This window comes from Acipenser ruthenus, chromosome 21 (assembly GCF_902713425.1).
Source record: "Acipenser ruthenus chromosome 21, fAciRut3.2 maternal haplotype, whole genome shotgun sequence".
NCBI classification, from domain to species: Eukaryota; Metazoa; Chordata; class Actinopteri; order Acipenseriformes; family Acipenseridae; genus Acipenser; species Acipenser ruthenus.
The window spans coordinates 25,057,561-25,082,760 of NC_081209.1; the positions used below are offsets into that span (position 1 = coordinate 25,057,561).

The window sequence follows — 25,200 nt, forward strand, 5'->3', positions numbered from 1 at the left end:
TCGGTCGGAGCGCAGCTACGGAGAGGAGCTTCGCCTGGATAAACAACGGCGATCGTCTCAACAAGGCTGGAATGACAACTTCATCACGGGCCCCATGGCAATCGAACCGAATTAGCACCTTTCTCGAAACCCTAATTAAGCCCTTACCTCGTTAATTCGTGATATTTGGCAATCAAAAAGGGGGAAAGAAACGAATTTCACAACACCCCCCACTTAACTTCACTATATATCCGGGCCTTGGGCTTGTTGGGTTTATGTTGTCATTTTCATAGTCCGGCGTTGCTGGCTTCCGAGCCCTTTCTACATTATAGATTACTTCCAGTGACTGCCCTCGTTTTTACTGCATTTTTCATTTGTAAAGGTTCTGTAGGGCAATACTGAAGTGTTTGGGGCCTGCATGTTTAACAGGTAAGTGTTTTTTCTTCTCCATTACGTTTGTGTTAATTGTTTGATCGGTGATCGAGTATATCGGCTCTGAATGCTAATTAGCTTTAGAAGTAGTAATGGTGAAGTGAATTAGATCCTGTCTGAGCATGATTATTTTATTTCAGAGTCGCGACAAACACGGCTGAATTATGAAATGCTTTATTCCTTACTTGTATCCCTGAAAGATTTGGTACGCATCTATATTGTATACTTCAACAACAACAAAAAAAAAGCACTGTTTGTATTTTTTAGGGAGGGATTGGTGAGGTTTGAATTTTCGTTTGTCTTGGGTTTTGCATTTGCTCGGTGTTGCGTTGATACTCGTACTGAGGAATTGATGTAAAAAATAGACAGCAGACGTTCATGATTTTGGTGTGCAGTATCAGTAAGTGTTATTTTGTAATGAACATGGTTGTCTTTTTTTTTTACTGTTAAATGAACTACACACAAACTGTAGTTAATTATGTATGTAAAAGTCATTCTGAATCATTAAAGAGTAACAGTAATTTTATTTAGCACATTTGCTTCCTGTATGTAATTCTATTTTTCAGTTACTTTTGGTTTCTTGGAAAAATTCAACTGAATGTATTGTTGGTTCAGGAGATCTGCTGAAGTCTGTCAATAACAGAATTGTGAAATATATATAATTTCAGGTTCGTAGTCACTGGTATATAGACCAACTCTTAACAGCAGATACTCATGTTGGCAACATTACTTCAGTAAATTTGAAACACATGCTGTAGAATCACAACACAATGCATTAAAATGCCACTGTAGGCAAAGTTGCAACATTAGCATAAGAAAGATATTAAGTACAGTGCACCTACCACCTCACGTTGAGTGCAGAGCAGGATATAGTGGGACCCTGATAGTATGAAAATCGAAATATTAATCTCCTTTCACCCCAAAATGTCTATATGTAGCTCAGCAGTTTAGTCTGGCTTTCATACAGTGAACTGTCATACAGTAATACATCTCACATAAAACAGCTCAACTGGTCAAATACAAGTCACAAATGTGTCACCCCTGTAATAGTTTCTGTTCCTCTCTGGGATGAGTATCATTGTATATTTTTTTTATATTACTTTTAATTGTTACTTTGTTGATCACTCAAAATGATCACTCCATTCTGCTTATTATTTTGTTATAGCCCATGTTTGTGTTAAAGTAAGATATGTTTCTGAAATGCCCACGTCAGTCCTAACCATATCGTTCTATCCTCATTATTAGAACAGAATAGTTCTGTTTGTTCCTCAGCTTCCACACTGTGACGCATAACCCCATTCTGTCCCTGTTCTGTTTTCCTTTGCTATGCATTGGAATGGGACAGTTTGCAGAAATGTTCATATGAGACCGCAGTGTGAAAAGGAGGTCACATATAGATGTCTGACCTACTGTAGGATAATATGTATACTATGAATATGGATACTATGGTTTGTCCTGCTGTAATCTGACTTGTTGTTCGGTAGTGGGATACTGCCCTGTTAATGATGATCCACCAGATCACCTACCGATCACCATGTAGTCTGACAAATAATAGTGTTCTAAGTTAACCAGTTAGTCCATCACCACCACCACGGAAAATGATACACTTATCACTAGTTTAATGCACTGTCCAACCCCTTATTTCAGTACTTCAGTTCTTGCACTGTTAAAGTAGATGTTTTTTTTCGTAAATTTGGTATACAAAGGGCCTTATATTATCTAAACTGTGGTGGTATTTAGTTCAATTGAATAGAGCACTTGTGTTAGTATGCTGATGTGATGGAAATCAAATTGTAAATGCCTGGACCACAGACCTTTTGGATGTTTTAGATCATCATTATTGACTGTATTATTTTTTTTTTTTAAATGGCCAGTTATAAAATGTTAATGCCAGAGCCAGCTTGATGAGTCAGTTGTCACCCTGTGTAATTGTATCCAAAAGTACCCACTTCAATTTTATGTTTGGTTAGGTCAGTAATAACACTCTTGTGTCCAGAGAGAAAAAGGAAACACTGTTTAGACAATAAGAAATGCACAGTTTCTTGTTTTTAAATTAAAAAAATACAACAGTAATGATTACGTCTGACTGGCTTGTCAATTTTATTGTGGTGTGTATTTTGTAATGTAAAACATCTTTTATATTCTGCTATTGGCTCCATTAACACCAAATATGTGTGCTCCACATCGCCCCCCCCATTTCAAAATAGCATCAATTCCTCACATGTCATGGCTGAGAGGTAGCACTGTACGCCTCTATTAATTTGCAGGGTACAGATACAGTTTTTGTGGTTGAAATCTGATGGTGTTGCACTGTGAAACTGCTTTTCAGTTTCTAGAATTTGGTTCAGTTACTTTTCTCAGTGCCATCAGAACTGCAATGCTTGGATGAACACAGTTTTCTCAATAGGCAATTTTATATATATACAAGGAGCACATATACCATAGGTAATTGTCAAGAACCTGTCATTTCCTTTGAAAAGATGGGGGAGGGGATAGACTTAAATTGCAGTGTCTCAATTTTGCATGGCGGAATAAAATGTTCTTGTGTCTTTAACTACCCTGTTCAGAAAGCAGAGCTTATTCCTCGCCCTGTTTTGCATCCACAAATGTTTTGAATGAAACATGTACCGTAGTATGAAGCACTGTACGCCTCTATTAAACCATTGCCCTTTAAATATTTATGGTGCTGTGAACATGTGTAACATTGCAACTTATAGCCAAGGAATGTACTGCGTTTGTAAATGATTGTTCGTCAGTAGTGCTAAGAGTACGCATTTTGAACTTTGTTATACAAGGTACTATAAAGTAGAATGCATTACTTTATTACACTTCAGCCTGACACAAACAGCCCACCATCAGTCTCCTAGAGTTTTATATATTGACATTTCACCAGCTTAACTTTCTTTAAAATCGTTTGTATTTTGCTACCGTACTCACTGTTGATCTTTTTTTGTATAATAAGGTTTTGTCAAACACAAGTGTTTAGTAATTCATTTATTAGTAGAAACACAACGCTTTGGGCTGACTTAGGCTGTCTTCATTTTAGGCTTCCTTTATTCGCTTATTTAGGAATTCAAGTGATGTTGAAAAACCCAGGAACACATGAGATTAGGTATGGCACACTATGTGGTGTGTATATATAATCTTTAAAATGCCTTTTATTCTTTGTTTTTCAGTTGGCTTGTCACATTGATTGTATTCCTAAATGCCTTATTAAACAGACTGATTGACTTTAGCCGTTTATGCTAAGAAGTAAACGCTCCTGTGTTCAGTGAAATGCTGACTGTACAGAGTAGAGTTGCCAAGGTAACTAGGACCACCAAATTGCCACATACAGTACAGTTATGTGATACTAAAAAAACAGTTTTGTTTTTAAAAACATAGCTTTGACTGTACAGTAATTGTAGTATCAAATTTCTGAATGATATCTAATTTCCACTATGGGGGTAACATTAAAAAGGAGCACATTATCCTCCAGTTTAGTTTTTTTCCACAGAAACAGCTCAAAGTGGCCGGATTTATACTGTAATAACCTTGTATGTTTCATTGCTGTCCATGCTGTCGAACTGTTGAATCAGGATTTGATGGCAAACAACGCTGGCATCATCCCTTTCTCTGGTGACAAATGTCCCCTTGCCAAGCAGCTTTGAGATTGGCATGCCATTATATATTTTTTCCCTTCACAATAGGTGCCCTCTGTTTTCTCTTGTTGATAACAACCACAAGTGATAATAGGAGTTGGCTTGTGCCTACAGTACACTGTTTCATTCCAGAGTGGCTATTAGGATTGATGGTTTAATGCTAAGTTTTAATAGGATGACGTTGTTAAATTTTTTAGTGCACTGTCGCTGAGTATGCACTTGTCTAGGCTTTTACTGGAAATGTTTGCAGTATGTTGATCACTAGTAGAAGATTTAGGGATTGCCACTGACTGCGTTAAACCATAGCGATTGTTTCTGAGCACATTGAGCTTTGGGATTTTCAATGTGAACAGAGAGATATAGGTCATCTGTTTTGTACATTTGCTGTCTCCTGTCATTGTATAAAGAAAGTGTTTTTGGGGGGTTTTGCCACACTTTTAGAACCCACCTTTGAGTTGTATTCCTATTGCATTATCTTCCATTGCGCTCCACTTTCTGTTGACAGTTGACAGTTATTGTGTCTGATATGATCACAGGCACATCTGTGCTTTTATTCACCTGTGATTGCTCTCAATCTGACTAAAATGTGTTTTTTTTTCAGGGCCTCTTAATACAGTGAGCAGTACTTGTAGTCTAATGATAGGCGTTGTCTTTATAAGCTTCGTACAAAGCACCACCATTTAATAATAGACATAAGGGCAAGATTTTTTAAATCAAAACTAATAAGTAAAAAAGGTTGGTCATTTTATTGGCATATTTGTCTTGCAGTAACTGAAGATTTGAAGGAAGCAGTTAGAGAATCTAACATGGTAGTTATTGTTCACTGAAGAAAAAAAGATAATTTTGGGAAATTATGCAGTTTGTTTATGCAATAAAAAGCATATTTTAGGATTTGATTAACACCTCATACATGTTATAATTATTTGCGCTTACATAGTAGTTTCTCACTGATGGCAGCATGGGCCAGCCTTATGGATGGTATGAGATAACTTTTATAAAAAGACATAAGTCGATAGTAGGTAGTGTTTTTGCACACATTTAAGGCTGTTGATGAAAAATAAAACCTCTGAACCATGTCTTTTTGTATTCCTTGCTCTCAGCAGGGTTTCTGCCCTGGGAATCTTGCCTGGATCCATCATTTTAGCCCTGAGCCAAAATATGTACTGTGATCTACACAAATGCCAGGGGGCTTCCACACCATATTTGCCCATTAATAACGCTCTTGTGCTCGTACCTGTTAATGCTATCCGCTCTGTGGCACAGGAGCTCATCAGTCTTTCACGAGTGGAGCCTGGGAAGGCTTCCCTGCTGGCATCTCCTCTGCAGCCAGACCCATGAGATTCACAGCTTGTGAAACTGTAGTGCCGACACCCATGGGGTTTGTGGTATTCACCTGCCCTTAAGTAGGTGGTTTGATTGCTGTTCATTACAACCTTCCGAGGCTGTTTCATCCAGCAATAAACTAACCATACATTCTCAATTTTCTAATGCAAGCAGTTCTACATAACTCTCCACGCAGTTATCTCTACCTGTGTATGTGAATGCCAGGGTACTGGATAGAACAAACAAGCATTTTAGCCTAGAGCAGTGCTCCCTGCCTGCACACACAGGAAGCAGGTCAGGGAGGAAGCAGGGCCTTCATTTCAGTGAAAAGGAAGGAACTACTTCTGTCACTTCAGGCAGCCTCCATTTGATGCAACCATGGTACAAACCCATAACCAGAGTGCTGGCAAGAATCTATTGCAGCCACTACTGTGGAAATGATACGTCTCTCTGTGATCAGTGTTGGGGAGAATCGCAATCAGAGCCTTGCTGCTTTCTAACAGGGTGCTTTCAAAACATTGCAGTGTGCTTTATTACACAGGGATGTTTTGTCTATGATGGCTACTGGATTTCCTGCTGTTTTAAAACCTCACTGTATTCTGACTGAGATGGGGAGATTTTAAACAGCAGTATACCTTCTGTCGTGTCCCCCGTGAACAAGGTGTTTGCATTTCAATTAGTGCTTGGAAAGGATTTGAATATTCAAATGTTTATCTTTTGTAATACTGCACCATATTTTACAATATATTAATTCCTCTGAAATTATATCCTAAAGTTATAGAGCATGCTGATTGATCGTTCATCGGGCTCGTGGTTTACTGGGACATCCTCCTGCAGCGAATAAAATCCGTATACCAGGAACGGTCATTCAGTATTCTGTTTATACCACGAGTATATTTAAATAAATAGCAATACAATCTGTAAATTAAAAATAAATAAATCAGTTAATTCAGGGATTATTTTACCTGGCTGATTTTTATTTTCATTTTCAACAGATATACTTCGACCTGGATTCATTTGGAACCTTGTTTATGGCCTCTTTGTAGCCGTCTTTTAGATAGAATCCAGTCTCTGTTTCCTACCCTATCCGGTGTTAATGAAGGGACAACAGGCTGTTCGGAAGTCAGACAGATCGGTAATTGGCATTTCCTGGCTAAACTCGTTCTCTAGGTCCGAATCTAAACAATAGAAATGTGAAATGATTTCAGACATTTTAAAGTTGTATAAAACACCCAACCCAACATTATATTCAGTATACAGTAAATGTCAGAGTCCTCCTGCTCTTTTTATAAAGAATGTTATGATCAGGATCTGCATACCACAATCCAATCACAAAGAGCCAATGGGACTGCCCTCCATGCAGGCCTGATTGTAGATAAAGAGAGGTATTCAGCATTTTATTTTGTGTTGAAGCACGCTCAACCTAATGTGGGTCACTTGGGTTTGACATGCATAGCAAAGCAGAAGTGTTGTGAAAGGCTTCTGCCCCAAGGGCTACGGAGTACATTTCCAGGCTGTGGCATTCCAGCAGAATGCCTAAAACGCAGTACGGCTTTGTTTGTTTCTGGTGTGCTCCCATGCAGGTCTGTTGGATGAATTTGCAAGGCTAATGACGATTAGGCTGAAGTATGCACTGTCCAGTGGACCCAGTGCTGTGCTTGGTAGAAGCAAATATTAACGCTGGCTGCGGCAGTTGGTTGATTTTGCAGAGCTTTTGTGTCGCAGGCAGATATGTTAGAAAGAATGCAAAGAAATCATTAAACAAAAATACAATGTTGTGCAAGTCCTGTTTCAAGCCAGTATTACAAGAATGCGCTTTTTAATTATATTAATATAAAGGTGAACCTTGTTAACTGAATTGTGTAAAACCTACAACCCTGAAGACTGTTCTCTCTGATTTTAATAGGAATACAGCAGGTCGCATAAGCCTATTTCAGATACAAAAATATAAAACAGCCATGATATTATGTAGATATAAAATGTGCTTTAGGCTAATGCATGGATTTTGTGAAACCACAGCTTTTGAATGAGTTCAGAGTTCATTTATGGAAAGTTTCAGACCTGGCTTTGTGTGTTGAGCAGGAATGCCCTTTCCAGCCACTGTTAATGGCCACAGTCCAGAAACCAAGACAATAAGGAACTTGTGAAAATAACGTTATGCTAATGAAAGGCAGTAATTATTATTAATGCATTGGTTCTAACCCTCCGACTGTGCTGGTTTCCGTTTCCACAGTATGCTAAACAAAGCCCCTCATTATTTCATTATTATTTTAGGAAGGGTTAGTGTGGAGGGATTTGTTAATAATGGCTGTTGGGTGGTTGCTGGCAGTTGTTCAGCACAGAAGATAGGCTTTAATACTGTAACAACCATAGTTAAAGGCGTATGTCATATTTCTAGAATTAGGAAAACTCATTATCACCTTAGATTCTTAGTTCCGAACATCATAAATAACTAAATAATCTCCATAGAGCATTGCACGCCCTTTGGCAACTGCAGTGTAATTTAGTTCTGTACAGATCATGTACGTTTTGCATATTTGTGTGAAAAGCAACATCTGTTGTGATATGCACATTTAATGTTGTCTTGTCACAATTCTCCATATATTTCTTGGCATATCTTTCCTCCTTTTTAATGAAGTATTTTTGCATTGGTTGCTTGCAGTTTTGTGACAGCCAGTTACACACTTGTACAGTAGTTAAGCCATGTGCTATACAATTATATAGTGGGTTTCTGCAGCCTCCTGCCTTTCATCCTGGGAGTGCATTAACACTCCTCACCTGGAAAAAACAAACAAACATAGAACTTATATATTCTAATCCAATTCAGATGCACGCCAATAGACTTTAAGCAGATCATTGCAGATTTTCTTCAGAAGCCTTTGTGTAAATGACCAAAAATATGTATTCTCCAGTAGGCACCAAAATTGCCCACCTCCTAAGAGAACAGCTTTAGAGAAGCAATTCTGCTCTTGCTCTAAACAAGACGAATGATTTAGACTGATGTGCTTCTCTAGCAGATGGTTGTTTTTATTTCAGGAGGTGTGAGGTGCAGGGTCTTTAAGAGGCTGCTTCGCTGTCACAGAACGTATATAGATATATACATTATTTAAACCATTTGAAATAGGTAAGAAACATTGAAGACCGATTTTGAACTTTACCTTTAACAATAAATTTTGAACTGGACAACAAACATGAAACCAGGATGTATTGGTGTAGTTTGTGTGTCTGCACGCATAAGCCCAGGGAATGCATTAAATTGTATTTTCCCATAAAACATTTTTCCAAGCTAAAAAAAATAATTGAAACCATTGGTCACAAGTGAGAAAGGGATTGAAAGCTGGTATATATATTCATTACCATAGGACCACCATATACACAGCTTTTAAAAATTCCTGTAATAATAATTTAGTGTTCTGTTTCTATTATCCAAGCACCACCTGATCACTGTCGGGAGTGGTGATTGCCATTCAGAATTTCTCAATATCAGCCAGCTGATGCCTGCAAATGACTAAAATAAAACCGCATCTGTAAGGTCTGCAATTTCCCTGTGTAATGGCCTTGCTTATTCTTGAGCATAAACGACCTATACCCTAAAATATTTAAAGTCATTAGAATTTGATGTGCCTACCAGGCTAGAAGGATCTGTCTGCAAAAAGGACAGGTGGGTTTTGTTTTTGATTTCCTCTGGAATGATCTTCAGAAAGGGTTCAGCTCCTTCCTGCACAAGAGAACAGAATTTCACAAGTGTACCTCTTCAACAGCGATATGGCAACTGAGGAGCATTTTAGAGACTTAGCATTGGGTCTGCGGGCTAGACATTGACATTCCTGGGTCTATACCCCTTTTACACTGGCACACCCGACCCATGAGGGCCTGGGACCCTCACAGTTAAGGTGCTTTTACACTGGCAATAAACCCGACCCGATAACATATGTGAATCTGGCTCAGGGCCGAAGCAGGCCGTGGGCGAGGTTATTGACTTTCGTCATGACGCTGGTGCATCTTAACTGTTGCATCTGTATTATTATTATTATTATTATTATTATTTATTTCTTAGCAGACGCCCTTATCCAGGGCGACTTACAATTGTTACAAGATATCACATTATACATTATTTCACATTATACAGATATCACATTATTTTACATACAATTACCCATTTATACAGTTGGGTTTTTACTGAAGCAATCTAGGTAAAGTCCCTTGCTCAAGGGTACAACAGCAGTGTCCTCCACTGGGGATTGAACCCACAACCCTCCGGTCAAGAGTCCAGAGCCCTAACCACTACTCCACACTGTAACCTTATTACTTTTGCCTTTTTTGTTTTATACGTTTTTAAGTTTCTTTTTTTCAGTGTATACTGATGAAGTTGTCTTTTTACAGATTAACAACGGTAAAACTAAAGTATAATGCATTTGTACTGTGAGTTTTTTTTAATTTTTTTGTCGATTTCACTAAATGTGAATCTCCATACATTAACAGTTAGTAATTATTTGACAAGCGAGTCAGTGTTTTGATTTAACTTGGGCCCTTCTGTTAAGTATTAAACAGAAATAAAAACTCCTTTATCTTACGTTGGATAAGACATATAGCTTTAATGTCTCTTTATAAATAAGTTAATCGTAAATAAAATAACACCAAAAAGTAAGAACCATCTTTGTACAGAACTATAATAATCAACATATTTAAGCATGACTTCATGGTTTTTTATTATCATGATTACTAATTTTAGGCTACTGCATGCAAATGTTTGAACGACAAAGCATGAGGGGGGAAAAAAAACATTCCCTTTTTTTGCTATACGCCTCCTTCTCTCTGTTCTCTGCGACTCGGCACTTTCATTACGCGTGACGTCATTCGGTCGGCGCGGCTCTTCAGTGTAAAAGCATCTCAAGGTACCCGAGCCGTACCAGGCTGGCTGGGCTTGGCACCGGCTCAGCTCGGGTGTGCCAGTGTAAAAGGGGCATTAGTCCCACTACACTATAAAACTGGCATCAGCAAAACTCTGCTGTAAAGAGTGTATATAGTAACGATCTTTAACCTTGTGTTTAACATAAGTTGTAATTATAGTATGTAATCCTTCAAATTCTAGTTTAGTATGTTGTATTGCTGTATGTTATTTAAGTATTTAAATAGGGTTTTTGAATATATAACTATGGATATACTTATCAAAGAGTAGCTAGGCTGAATTTTGAAATAGATAGCATTATTATTTTTCCCTCTAGAGGCTGGACTTATCCATTGTGTTGCTTTTTGTTTCTAACATTAATTATTTTTTCTCTTGAACGATTCCTAGCCCCCGATGGACTCCAGAGTGTAGCCGCTTCCCCAGAGCCCTGCCGGAGCCGATATGAAGAGTGAGGTCCCGTCTAATGCTTCCCTGAGACACGAACACCTGAAGGGGGCGCTGGCCAACCCTGAGCCCATGGAGGCGGCCAAGAGCTTCCCGGCTGACGTGGAGATGATCAGTAGCAAGGTGGGCAGCGAGTTTGCACCCCTGTGGGCCGAGGCCCGCCACCGCCAGCTGCGAGAGGTCAACGGCGGCTGCCGGGAGCAGGACAAGGGCCTCCCGGGGCGAAAGAAGCGAAAGAGCCAGCAGGCTGGCCCCTCAGACACAAAAGAGGTTCATAACGGAGCCTTTGCCCCACATCCGAGACATGGGCTGGAGGGTCGGAGCGAGGAGGACAACGAATCCTCCTTCAGTGACTGCGCCTCCTCCCCCTCCTCCAGCCTCCAGTTCGGGGACTCTGACACGATCAGCTCCTCGGAGGAGGAGCAGGACAAGGCATGTGCGGTGCGGCCCGTGATGGGGAGGACTCGAGGAGCCAGACCACACAAGTGGCCTCGGCCGGAGCCCGAGGCGGTGCTGATGAAGCGGCCCTGCCTTCACGGGCGCCGGACGCTCCAGCGGAAGCACTTTGTGAAAGCAGCCGGCTCCTCCCAGCGGACTCAGAAGCAGAAGGAGCAGCTGCTTCTGCAGCGTAAGAAGCGGGAGGTGTTTGCCCGGAGGAAGTACGCCCTGCTGCAGAGCACGAGCAGCTCCAGTGAGAATGAGCTAACTAGCCACTCCTCCTCCACATCCTCCACTGACGGAGAGGAGGAGCTGTACGTGGATGTGAGCAGCAGCAGCAGCCAACCCAGCAGCACCGCTGGAGCCCCAGGTAACCCCACGCACACCACCACACACACACCATACAACACGTGGCTCTTCATATGAATAGGACTCATTATAGATATGTGGAATTTACTTTTTTAGTTCATATACAATTACATTTCAGTTTTGCCACTTACTTTAATTTACAATGTCGCCCTATTCGATATCCATGCACCACATGCCTTGGTTTTCTCAGCTGTGTGGTTTTTCAAAGCCGTCATGACATTGGCAGTGTCGTGTGATCTTGTGAATATGATCCCCAGGGCAACCAAAACACATGATCAACCCAATCCAAACAGGCTCGCAAATACAGGAGACGTTCAGGCTGTTTACACACTCCAAATGTGGGGTTTCGTTTTTAACTGAAGACCCTGATACTGTATTCGGAAACAAAGGCTTTTAAAGGGCTTGGAGAAGTGATGTCATTTTGAAGTAAAGCACTCGATGGTTAATTAAAAATGTATTCACAAAGCTTTCACTCATGAGTTTGTTTTAATGAATACAATTCTTTGATATCCATTAAACTGTTCATGACTGTTAACAGTTTGTATTTATAAAAACAGGAAAGAAAGTAGAACCTCAGTTTTAATTATACATAATTATAGGAGAATCGGATGGCTCTGACATTTGTTGATGTCTAAGCTTGTTGAATTTCAAGAAGCCCAGGTTTGATGGGCTCTGGCTTGTGCATATTTGGCTTTTAAATTCTACATTTTCTTAGCTGGCCTAGTGGTGCCTGAGGGCCATGCTGCATTTGTGGCCTTGTTCTAGCATGTACTGTGGGAATGTTTCCTTAGCACTGATCAACATTATTGCTTTACTTAGAAAGTAGGAAATCCATGTTTGTTTGTTTTTTTCCCCCCACTCACAGTTGTTGGGGAAAGCTGGCATTAGTGTCAGCACTACCAATGTGTTAAGTTGCATGGGAGTGCTGAGAGCTCAATTAACTGATTTAAGCGGACCTCATGAGTCATTAATGAATGGAACATTCCAACCAGGGAAATGAGTAGGGCTTTCAGAGCGTTGGTCAGAATTGAGCCATTTCTTTTTAAAGTTGCTCCTATTCATCAGATCTCCCACTCGCCAGGAAATGGTCCAGTTGTATCTAGTGGTCTGAGCACAGGGGACCTGTTACATGAGTCATTTTCTGGTTTGCGCTCATTAGAAGTGCTGCAGCCAGCAGTCTTCTGAGATCTGTTAACCTCTAACCCTGATCACTTCTTCATGAAAAAAAAGCCTCTGAGAAATGTTTCATTATCCTTTTGTCAGACTTTTAGAAAACCTTTTTTTGCTAGCAGATACTGAGTTCAGATTTTTATAGTGAGCTTTACTAAAACATGCAGGCAACGGGTACAGTATTTATCCTATTATGAGCACATTTCATAGTATCAATATCTAGTTACTTGGATGAGGCTCTTTATGCATTTGCATATGCAGTTATACCTATCTGGTACTAACAGACCTGGACTCAAATGAATAGAACATTCCATCCAGTATCTGTGATAGCAAAGAAGACTTTTAAACAAATATATTTTCCATTTTAGACACTTTATTGTATCCCATATTAACATACAAATACTGTATAGAAAGGCACAAACTGAGATGAAAAATGAAACCTGTGCGTTTCAGTAGATATTAGTCTTATAAGTGTAATGAATGTAGAAAATACACTCTCCACTTTTGGCAATGCCCCTGTGGTCATCATAACTTTGATTTAGTCTGAACTAGGGAGGTGTGTATAACTATGGTGAAAAATGTGTCTGAAAAATTGGTGGCAGGCTTTCAGAAGAGCACATTATATCCAATTGGCAGACCCTATATTTTGGTAAATTGTTTTTATAGGGTAGGCCAGCTTTCAGGATTTTATTTTCTGATGCTGTGACGTGAGTTCTTTTTTTAAACATGTATGCAATTAATATTGTTTTGGGCTCTTTTGTAACCAAACCCAGATTCATAGTGAGCCATTTAGTTGGCAACAAAACCTGTCCATTTATTAAGAGACCCAATACAGGCCCAAACTCCAGGGAACAAATTAGGCTCCTCAACCCAGCACAGCTCATTTAGAGAGAGTCGTCTTGCAGCTCATCGTTCTGTTGTTGCTATGGTTGACTCGCATTTTAGCAGATGGCATGTTTGGCATATTATAGTGAAGGCCAGATCAGTAAAGTTTAAAACAGCTGGGAGCCTCTCATTCAGTACATGGTGTCGTCCAGGTACTGCTTGCATAGTGTAGCCTACACTGGTATGATTCATAGCATAACTGCTAGTACTGTTTTGAGCAAGAAAGTTGTTGGCTGCTGTTTTGTTTTTGGTAACATTTCTTCATTTTGAAACTCCAGATGAGTAAAAGCAGTTTGTAGAAAATAAAGATCTTGTTTTTCTAAATCAACCACATTCTCATTTATACTCACAGTTCTTGTAATGATGCACAGAACACTAGACAAGCCTCAGAAAAGTGTCTGTTAACATACAGTACTGTATTTGGGGAGAGTTCAAATTTAAGAATGAATGCATGTTTTATTAATGTTCTAGTCTGTGATGTTTGGCTTAGTAGAAGAACAGTACATCTGAACATAAGCTAGATCCTGAGCAGCTGTCTCTGTGCCTTCCTGGTTAGTTGAAAGAACTATTGGCAGACTTTTGTAAGCTCTATTAACATTAGAGAATTATGTGTTTATGTGTCTTCATTTCCTGTTGTGCAAGCACACCCTCCCTCCGAGCGTCTTTATTAACATGATATTGTGAAACACTCCTCTAAACTTTTTACTATTCAGCCCCGTCCACTTTGTCCTTGACACACACAGCTCTGAGATGGGCCAGCAGCGGAATGTTAAAAAAAGAAAGAAATAAACAGGCAGAGAGCAAATGGGGCAACCTATACTGAGCAACCACTGGTTTCACCCAAGTAGAGCTTCAACGTAACTTCCCATACCAGTCTGTCTGCTGACTTGATAATGTTTTCTGTGTGAGAATTCAGCAATGGTAAAAACAGTAGTAAAGTATGGAGAAAAGCTTATTGAAGTACACATTTCCCATGGAGCATGCTTAAATACTGCTAAAATGCATACTTTGCATTAGTAAAACATGAGTCACTATTTGGGACTTTCCCTCAAAATTCCACAAAAAAATTCCTTACCAGTTTGTGTATACAATGGTTTTGTTATTCCACTGCAACACCCAGTGAATGTTAGAGTGGGGGTCAGGCCAGAAATACTGGACCTAGGGATGTAGACTGGGAGAGCTAGGCAGTTTACCATGGGAAAAGAGTAGGCTGAGCAACTGTGGTTTAAGTGTTGTGCAACACCACTGTGGAATGCAGGGCTGTAAATAGAGCTGTGTCCACACTGTAATAGTGGCTCCTGTAACTCCTGCTCAATAGCCTGTATTAAGGGAATTATAGGCTCAAGTTTACCCACATTAAAATCCTATCTGCAATTGGTGGATGTCACATACTATTTGTTTTATTAGTAGATATAAAGAGGAAGTGAAAGATGTTGGACTGAGCCAAAATCCTAAGTTTTATATATGCAAAATGACGTGCCCGGACCTAGTTATATATGCAAAATGACATGCCCGGGCCTAGTGCATGTGGTTTGTCAACAAGGTGACATGAGAGCTGATGCTGGATAAAGAAAAGGTATTTCTTTGATGCAGCTCTCTGTGGATTATATGTTGAATCCCATGGCATTCTGAACAAAACTGCTGCAGTCACACTCTGTTTTTAAAATTGTATAGCACGTAATCCGTATGATATGTGCTAGCTGAATAGAGAGTGCCTTTACTATGGTAGCTCAGTTTTAAGCAGGTGGCCTCATGTAAAAAAAAAAAAAAAAAAAAGTATATTCTCTTTTTTTTGTCAAATAATCTATTGCTATATATGGCCTAAAGATGGGTTTCAATTTAAGCAATGTTGGAATTGGTTTTAGGCAGGGATTTCCGCATTGTGTGTTTCAAAGATAGTGAAAGTTGGGTAGTACAGTATTTTATTTTATTTTTTTGGAATCGCCAGTTTTATTTTTTCTCATTTTTTCCCCAATTTGGAAAGCCCAATTATTTTGTTTCAACCCGGCTTACCGCTACCACCCCGCACTGACTCGAGAGACGAAGATGGACACACGTGTCCTCCCAAACGTGTGCCATCAGCCGTCCGCTTCTTTTCACTCTGCAGGCCCTCCATGCAGCCCCCTCAGAGCTACAGAGTCGGAGGACCACGCAGCTCCGGGCAACTTGCAGGCAAGCCCGCAGGCGCCCGGCCAGTCTACAGGGGTCGCTGGTGCGCGGTGAGTCGAAGACACCCTGGTCAACCTAAGCCCTCCCCACCCGGACGGCGCTTGTGTCTAGTTTATATAGATTACATTACAAAGTACTGTAATCTGTTTGGAATAAATACTTTAACACCCCTGTAGTATGTGAAACTTGCTTTAGGTTTGTTGTGAATGTTGTTTTTTTATTTTTTTCTTCTCCTGACTCTACCCAGGTGTAATTACCCCTTCCATTCAATTGTTGTGCACAAGCTTTTACTTAACAGCAATGATATTAAAATAATAACGCCGTGGGGAGAGGAATGGAGCGAAAATGTATGTTGGCGGTACAATTATCGATATTTATTCGAACGATTCGATTTTGTGTGCCCAATTAATCGCATGCTATTTGGAAGCTTAACTGACAGCCCTAGTTGTTGTGCTGTCAAACCAATTTGTGAAAGTATTTACAAACACAAAAGTGCTAAGCCCCGATTTTTAAGCTGTTTCAGACGATGATTAATCAAATTTCATAGGGAAATGGAGACCATTTAAATGTTAAGTTTGCAAATCTCATTTAGGTCAGTTGGACAGTCTAGCAATTTAGATAATACCATGCTTTCATTTGCTGTCTATTTTCTTGAGACTTTTAGGATTGTGGAATTTAGTAGTGAGACACTTTGATATATCAGTAAATTGTTGTAGTAAAACTGAATAATTTGAAGATCTTAATCCAATAGAAAACATGTGGGATCTTTTAAATCAGAAGCTTCTATGAGCTGAATGGATGAACTGTGGATATGTTTACGAAAGGCTATTTGGACATTTACCAAATATCATACCCTGTACAGCACGTAAATATGTTAAAATACAGGCCTACAGTATAAACAAGTTGTGTTTTGTGGCCATCCTAATTGTTTTTAGTTTGTTTCATTTTATTATGGTTAAAAGGTAATTGACTCTAGTATATTTCTGGGTGGCTCAATACCAACAGCCTGACAGTAGAAAGGAGTAGATACTTTCGGCTTACTACTAGATAGTAACCTTCAATTACAGAAGTACTTCTCGCATTTCTACAGAGTGACCCACTCAATGTTTTCTTCCTCTTTATTGCATTGCATTTAAGTGAAAAAAAATATTTAAAACAAAAGTATTAGTCTGTAGGCTAGAAATCCATCAAAGTACTGTATCTAGAGTAAATGAAAACCATGGGGTTGTTTAGTAAAATGTCATTTTAAATGTTTTTAGCTTCGTAATCTTCTGCAGTTTTTGAAATGGGCAAAAGCTGAAAAAACGGTTTGTATAACTCAAATGAGCAGGTATGCTTAAAGAAAAACATGGTACTGCAGCAGAAGCCTGAGTGCTTTGTGGGACAGGACATACATATTCAATTTAAAATAGAAATCTTGGTTAAGTTCAAGTACTTTTTCATTTTATGTCCACCACCAGCAGTGTGTAGGGAATTGGTCCTTTTTAATGAATCTGAGATTCATTTGCAAGGTCACACAGTCTCACTAAGAATGGTCTTTGCCCTAAATGGACAGAATTCTGCTACCTCACAGGTTTCTATGGAGAATGACGGACTTTGTTACCATGGCATTTCAGAAAATTCCCCTTTCCTTCGAACTGCCAGTGTTTTACTAAAGCTGCTGTGATCTATGGTGGATAATCCAGGACATAAGAAAGATGTTCCCTTTCCTGTAATCGAAACAATGAAAATGCAATTTATCAGAACCCTGCTGTACAACAACAACAAACCAGCACTGTTAAAAAAATTAAAAAAATAAATAAAAAACAGAAAAGGATTTTTTTTAATGGTCCTATTAATTTGTTACTGTTGAGTTTAAAACTTGCTTGGTTCAGTAAAAGGTGCAAGTTATCCTTTGTGTCACAGAAAGAACTTGAAAGACACTGTAGTGTCTGCAGCGGTGTATTTTGGGGAGGACTGGAGAATGACTGACAGGAAGCCGTTAGGACTCTTTGTGTTTGACTGGAGTCTGTCTCGAAGCACTGAAGTAGGGGGAGCTGTTTTCATCTCTGTATGATCGATCACGGTGTCCCTTCACTGCAGTCGCAAGGAAAGGGGGTGCTGCTGTTATGTGGAAGGACATTTGCTATTGCATGATTTGCAGTGCTGAAGGGCATCTTTTGAAGAAAACAAAAAAAGGTCTGCTGACTAGTCTTTTTTTTTTTTTTTTTTTTTGCTTCTGTATGAGACTTTCCATAGTTAAGGGCTTATGTCTTTGTGTCTCAGACAGACTTGTCACAAGCCAGCATTACAAATGAATTATTGGATGTAAAAGAGTCTTCATGTAGATAAGAGACATTTTCATCGACCAAGTTTTGTGACATACAGCAAAACCGTATAAGTGGAGCCGACTGTGCAGTGCACTCACGGGTAAGCAGAATGCATTGTGACCTCGTGCTCTGAGGGAAAGCCTTGAGAGCTGTGTAGAATAAGATTTATAGTATTAACAATATGGGACCAGAATTATTAGGGTCTAAAGAAAGCAAAAGGAAAATAAAACTATTAATGTTGATGAACTTGAAACCTCTTGGGTACAATTGAGTCATTAAACCTTTGATTTTATTACTAGCCAAAGTTAATTCTGTGAATCTGAAAAAAGAGCAGTATAGCATGTTGCTGCACATCCATTAGTCATGCTCAATACCATGGCTACCTCACTGCTAGAATAACAAAGTGTCTCTCAAATTCTGGAACACAATTACAGGATGTACTACTTTGCTTGTGAGCTTGAAACCTAGTGCTGATTCGTGCCACTTCATCCATCACTAAAAACAGCAAGGCTTTCATTTATTCATGTTTGAAGTAAGTATTACTGTTTGAGGCAGCACAAAAGACAGCAGAAAGAGTTCAGTCAGAGGGGATAAGTAATTGTGATTACCACCCCCCCATCCCCACAGGCAGCGAAATCTCACCACATTTGAGTTAATAGGGTTAGAAGGTCTTCAGCAATCCTTGGCAAATTTTTTTTTTCTTTTTTTTGGTAAGTGCTTCCTGTTGCAGATTCTTAGAAATGATCTGGAACAGGCTGCAAATGAGTTCTGAAGTACATAGTGTTAAGAGTTAACATTGATTTTAATAATAATACATGGTTTTAAATGGATGGGGATTTAGTACCTAGTGTTAAGAGTTAACATTGATTTTAATTATACATGGTTTTAAATGGATGGGGATTTATTGACGAGATGTAAACGGTAAAGAAGCAATTTACCTCGTAAAACTACTTCTACATTTAAGATAAAAACACATACAAAAAGAGTTTCCTTACCTGGTGTACAGCATGCAGACGTGCGACAGATACTATTGAAAGGTTTGAAACCTGAATTATTTTCTTTGTACGAAATCTGACATGCTAAATTGAGGGGATATTTTAGGGTATATTCTTGAGTCCTTCAGTCAGATTCTCAGGAAAGGGAGGAGATAAGCAAAATAAACTGCTTGCTTGCTTCTATGCTGTGTGCCAGCCTTTACCAGAGGCAGGCTCCTTTCAGCCTGCATGTGTTACTAGCGGTGGCTTGGGAAAGCTTCTTGATGAGGTGCAGTTACAGAATGTACAGCCATGTCAATCTGAGCTTTGGAAACATTGTGACCTCCAATGTGAGAGAAGTATGTGGGAGTAAGTCTAAGAATAGCTACCAAACCAGGGGTGTAGGTGCTTTCAGTTGCAGAAGAGGGTCTACAGTTGATTCGGTAGTTTTATTTTGAGGGAGCAGAAGACAGTTTTATAGAGGTTGAAAAATGTTTTTTCAGTGAGATGTGTCGGAACACAGTTTTCAGTTGAATCTTAAGGTTAGCTCAATTCTAATGGAATAAAGACAATTAGGTACCAGAACGTATACAAACATTTAACCCTTCACTTAAAGGCATTCAAATTAAAACGCTTGCGCTTGTAGTCATCTGCACATGTCGCTTGATTTGGAGGCTGTCAAAGAAGTCATCATTATGTTACCTAGTAACTTAAAACAATTGCAAAAAAGCCCTTCTGCTCGTATCCACTGGGATTCCTGTTTTTATACAATAGCACCACATTTAGAGGAAGCGAGTTCGAGATTAGAGATTATATTTTAATCAGATGTTTAAAATGCTGCTGCAGGACAACCTTTCCTCTTGTTACACAGAACTCCTCCTTAACAGTTTGATTAAAATAAACAAAACTTTCAAGTCTTCTTGACAAGTGTCATTTTTCAGTAGAGGAGGGAACTGGTTTAGTGACTGAGGCGCACTGTTTTTGTTTGGTTACAGGAACCATTGATGAGGACGTGGTGGTGATCGAGGCCACGCCAGACCCCCCAGCCACTGCCAATGAAGAAATCAATGTGACCTCCACTGACAGCGAGGTGGAGATTGTGACTGTGGGGGACAGCTGCAGGTAAGACTGGGCTTCGCTCCTCACACAGGACTGTCCATCGAGCTCATGGCAGAATGGGTGCAACCAGGCGCAGACTCTTTTAACTGACTAGAAGGTATAGAAAGAGTCTGGATTTTTCACAGAGTGGCTGGGCTATTATTTCTGTTCACTGTCTCTCAACACTTCTTTAATTTTGGTTTCATATCATGTTTCTGTTTTCTTCCTGCGTTAGCTTTTTCACTGTACACCTTGCTGGATATTCTTTGAGTAATTATTTTCATCCAATAGCAAAGGGAATACAGTGGAGGTTCCTATGTATACATACTCATGTACATACATAATGTTTGTCACATTTATATACAGTATGCTCTTTCCTTTAGTTCTTGAAAATTATCATAATCTGGCTATGCATGAGTTCTGGACTACAGTTGGTTGGGCTTGCAGTGATATTTTGTGCAGACCTGTGTATTATGAACATACAGTGTTAAAAGATGTTTATTCAACACAACCAGGATTTGAACCTATTCATTTAGGTTATTTTGTTTTCTTAAACAGTTTGTAACTCTTTCAGCATAATGACCCTACAGCAAAGCTCAGAGTAAAACAGTTCTGCATTAGCAAAAGGATCCACGACTGGTATTTCAAAATATAGTGTAGTATCACTTTTTTAGGATTTTAGCTTTGCCATACAGTTTAGCACTGTTTTTTCACAACAGTAATCCTCAGACAAAAGGCACATTAAGGCAAGGGTATTGAATTTTGAAAACTATTTGTGTGGATACTTCAGAGACATGATGATGATTATTATATCCTAACCATACCAGAGACAACATAACTGAAGGCAGCTTCACAGGGAGCTCACTTCTGGAACTTACTGCTGAAATCACACAGTGTTGATATTTACAGTCAGATTGCTTTCAGGGAGGCTTTTTTTCATCCTTTCATTAATTGCTATTGAGGTGTTTCAGTGCATGGTGCTCAGAATCAGTTCCAATGGCTTGATTCCATTATCCTGCTCAGTGGTTCCAAAAATAGCAGGGCTGGCGAGTTGGCCTGCTAGCAAAGTCACTTTGTCAGCCCAGATGAATTGCTTTCTGTTTGTCATGCACGTCTTCCGCTTGAACCAGTCCCGTTTTCAAGCTGAAATGACCCATAATGGAATTGGTAATCGGTTACTTTTCCTGCACCCTGCTGTGAACCCATATCCCAGTACATCTGCTAGTAAAAGCATTTTCCTCATGTTTCACTATGAAGGAGAAGTGCGATCGAGCCGCATCTGTCCTTTTTACAGGGCTGATTTTTAAAGGTGTCAGGGTTTTCTAATCCCTTTCCATACCTTTTTATTTGCTTCACTATCATTCTCATTGCAACCTTTTGTGCTGTTAAAAATAATTACTTTTTTGATGAAGGTAGAGATTGTGTTAATGCCTGCAGAACAACATGGAGGTAAAAGATGAGTATACAGTAGTACCTTTTTAAAGATTTTACAATTTCGTAGAAATTTAAATGGTTACTTTATGAGAGGGTAAAGGGAGTACTGGAAAGGGTATTTACAGTACATGCTCCCACTTGAATTAATAAATGTCTAAAATATTATATTCTTGTATCATTGTATTGTTACGTTTATGATTGGGTAATGGAATAAATGGCAGGTAGATTCCCCAATTTATTTTGCAGTGGCAAAATCACCAGGCAACAGTGTGCATGAGTTGATAAATCATGCTCCAGGAAAAACGTTGTATTCCATAGGTAGACTTCTACACGTGTTCTGGGAAGCAGATTGCTACATCGTAACAGACCCACAGTAACTGAAGGTGATTAGCTCATCAGCCTCACCTATTGTAAAACAGCAAGTGGAGCTCTCTGCTTCCCTGTTATGGAGTCCAGGAAGAACGCATGCAAGTTAAAACAGAGGTCACAGTTTGTTTTTCAGGCAAAAAGACATTTTGTGTAACTTGAAAGAATAAAAATGAAGTATTTTGCAACCTCTTTTTTGTAATTGCCATCTATAAAATATAATTGGTCTCTTAGTAAAACAAGGGTCTTGTGCCTTGGTATAGATTAGATATAGGTTTTGGCGTCTCTCCTTTGTCATTTTATAAACGATCTAGGCAGTTCTGTACTGCAAAAACCAGGGAAGAGAGGAAGTGATGGTGATGAGTTCCTGTCCTGATGTGCAAATACACAAAGGATGAGCGTGGAAAGAAATTGGTAGAGTAATTTGCAAATGCAAAAAGACAAGGTGCTGCATTGTTTCATGCAGTCTGATTTACTGTATTTCACCCTCTTCCCTTTTATAAACTTCTGCTACAGAAAGAGAAATCTCAGCTGTTTTCTACATGTCTGTCACACAGACATTGGTTAAAGGAGAAGTCAGTTTATCAGGTCGGTTTATGGGCAGCAAGTAATTAGTTATCGAAGGATAAGTGCCAGTAAGGGCATTTTGGATCATTTGAATTGTGAACCCCAATTATTTTACATTGGAGAGACATGTTATGTGTGTAGAATGCAAGATATCTAGATCTTTATCTTGTGACCTGTATTGAATCCAACAAGAAACTTCGTTTTTCAAAAAAGGTAGGAGCTATATAGAATACATATTACTGTAGCAATTACAAATTCTTTCAAACTTAAGAGTCAAGTGTTTTAAGGTAGATGTATGCAGTTGGAAAGGAAGTGACGTTAGTCACAAGCTGGAAAAGAATGAGGTACATTTATCTGTTGACTTGAGTCACTGTTCATATTTTGTACAGTAAACCATACCTCCTTGTGTCTCGTCTGCCCTCTCGCTTCGTAAATTGTAATGAATTTTTGCATAGTGCAAATTTCTCTGCTGGATTGGTGATGCATTCCACTGTCTTCAGAGGACTGATCAGGAGCCAACAAACTAATTTCACATGTGATCTGCACCTGATGAAAACATGCTTTGGGTTTAGTCTGATTATGACAAGAAACTGAAAAAACTAAATGTTATTACATTTTTAGGGAAAATGTCATCAGGTCTCTAAATCTCTGTATCATTCTCTTTTTAAATTTTGCGCTCCAAAAATATTTAAAATATTGCTTTCTAAATATTGGGACAGGATGTGTTTGCCTTGCTAATTTGGCATACCGATGACTGTTCATTGTAGAGCTTATCATGCTTTAAAGGTTTTTTTGTGACAATTATATTCAGAATAACAAGCTAATGAAATCATCCCTAAAATGGCATGGATTTGGTGTGACGACGTAGGGTCAGCAGAACTGTTACCAGACATTACGTTTGGAGTGAGATCTGGTTTGAGATGTCTTTTCAACATATAGAAATGTATTATGTATTTAATAGAATGGTTTGTTAGTATATTTAAAAGAGAAATGTATTGTTTATTTAAACTGGTGATATTTGTGTGTTATGATTTAAATGTATTTTGTGTTTATTTAAAACACAATGTTTTGTGTTTGTTATTACTGGTGTAGGTGTGCAAGATCTGTTTTTGTTTAAATTTGTATTTTACAATGTGAGCGTTTTGTTTTTGTTTTAAATATTTTTTTCTCACCAATGTGCTTTTCATCCATAGTACCTGCCTGTGTGTGTCTGTCAGCTTTCTGGTCTGGGAATGTCCCTGCTCGGCTACCCTGTCACAGTGATGGATTTTTTATTTTTTTTTCACTTTAATTTCCATGTTTACTTTCTTTGCTGATGGCGTGTCTTGAAAATGAAATAAAGCCCTTGAAAATGATAAGCTGCTGCTTTTAGCCGTTCCACTGCATTGCCAGCTGATCGTCTTCCCTCCTCATTTTCCATTAACTGAACTCCGATGTTGTACATATTGAAGGCAACTGAAACATTTTCAGTGCCATAGTTGTATGTGTATTGCACCGGCTTGCTGTTTATTTTAGACCTCTATAGTTCAGTTTGTGCGCTTTTCATATTCACCAACCCACCTTCCGGATACATATAGTCCAAGACCTTAAGCTGGTATGTTTAAAAATCCTTGCTCCACCATCTCAGCCAATCCCAGGCATTGGTACATATCCATTTCCTGAAGTCATATCTGCCCTGGCAGTTCAGAGACAGGAAATAGACTAAATAAGAGCCAAAGGAGATTGAAACATAATCAACAACTTTATTTAAAAAGAGCATTACAAAATAGTAAAAGTTCTCTTAGGAGAGACCTCACAGTGGTTAGAGAGGAGGGCTTTGAGCTGGCCGGCCCAGCAGAGACATATTTACTGTGTGGCCCCGGCTGGGGGCTGGCCACTTCATTTTCTTGTGTTGCACTCCAATTAGCTGCTAAATTGGTAAATAACTCCTGAAGAAATATTTTAAGCATTCTGGTTTAAAAGTAATTTTTACAGGCTGAGATGAGTTAGCTCATGTTACATAAAGGACCTCTTTGAAGTTTCTGTGTAGTGTTTAGTAAGAGCTAGTGCACTTAGTGGGAGGCGTTTCCTGGAAATGTAGGCTTTACAGTGTAAGAGGGAGGCGGCCTTAACTTTACCTCGCACAAGGAGTCCTAGTTTGTTTTGGGAAAGAAAAAAAAGACCTGGTTGTCGATTTTTTTCCTGACCCTTTTTAAGGTAATTTAGGTTGTAAGTCATCAGCATTAGCAATGCTGTATTCACTTAAATAACATTTAGAGTTCAAACAGACCAGAAAAGAGAGATGGGAAAGAAAAACATAGTTCAGTTCCATCCACTGGAACTTATTTTGACACCAGTAACCCCTCTGCTGTCTGGCTGAAGAGGCAAAACCAAGCAAATTACTGAGTTTCACATTCTGTATCTCAGACCAAGGAAAGTCTGTTCCTCACTCCCATAGGAAGCAAAGTTAATTGTTTAGAGGTCAGAATTCAAATTCCGCCTCCTTGAGTGGTCTGTACAGGCTAAATGTTTTCTTTTAAATAGAATAACATTATAATAATGTTCTTCACAGGGTTTGCATTTACTGCCTTTATCATCCTTTCATGCAGTTTTATCAGTTCTTTGTTTATTTAAAGGTAAGGCTTGATGTGTGACTCGGTTTCCACTTCTTCTTGCTGTAGAATGATCATTTGTTATTATTTATCTTTTAGAAC

General features: G+C 39.1%; 1 protein-coding gene across 7 annotated transcripts in view; it reads left to right on the forward strand.

Moving 5' to 3' along the window:
• The first annotated feature begins 83 nt into the window (after positions 1-83).
• LOC117429637 (E3 ubiquitin-protein ligase Arkadia-like) overlaps positions 84-25,200 on the forward strand; it is a 44,474-nt gene continuing 19,357 nt past the window's right edge. For all 7 annotated transcript variants that reach the window (XM_058995215.1, XM_058995217.1, XM_058995216.1 and 4 more), the window contains exons 1-3: positions 84-408; positions 10,672-11,536; positions 20,038-20,164. In XM_058995215.1, the coding sequence (XP_058851198.1) occupies positions 10,726-11,536; positions 20,038-20,164 (938 nt within the window). In that variant the 5' untranslated portion in view covers positions 84-408; positions 10,672-10,725. The remainder of the gene's footprint in view (positions 409-10,671; positions 11,537-20,037; positions 20,165-25,200) is intronic.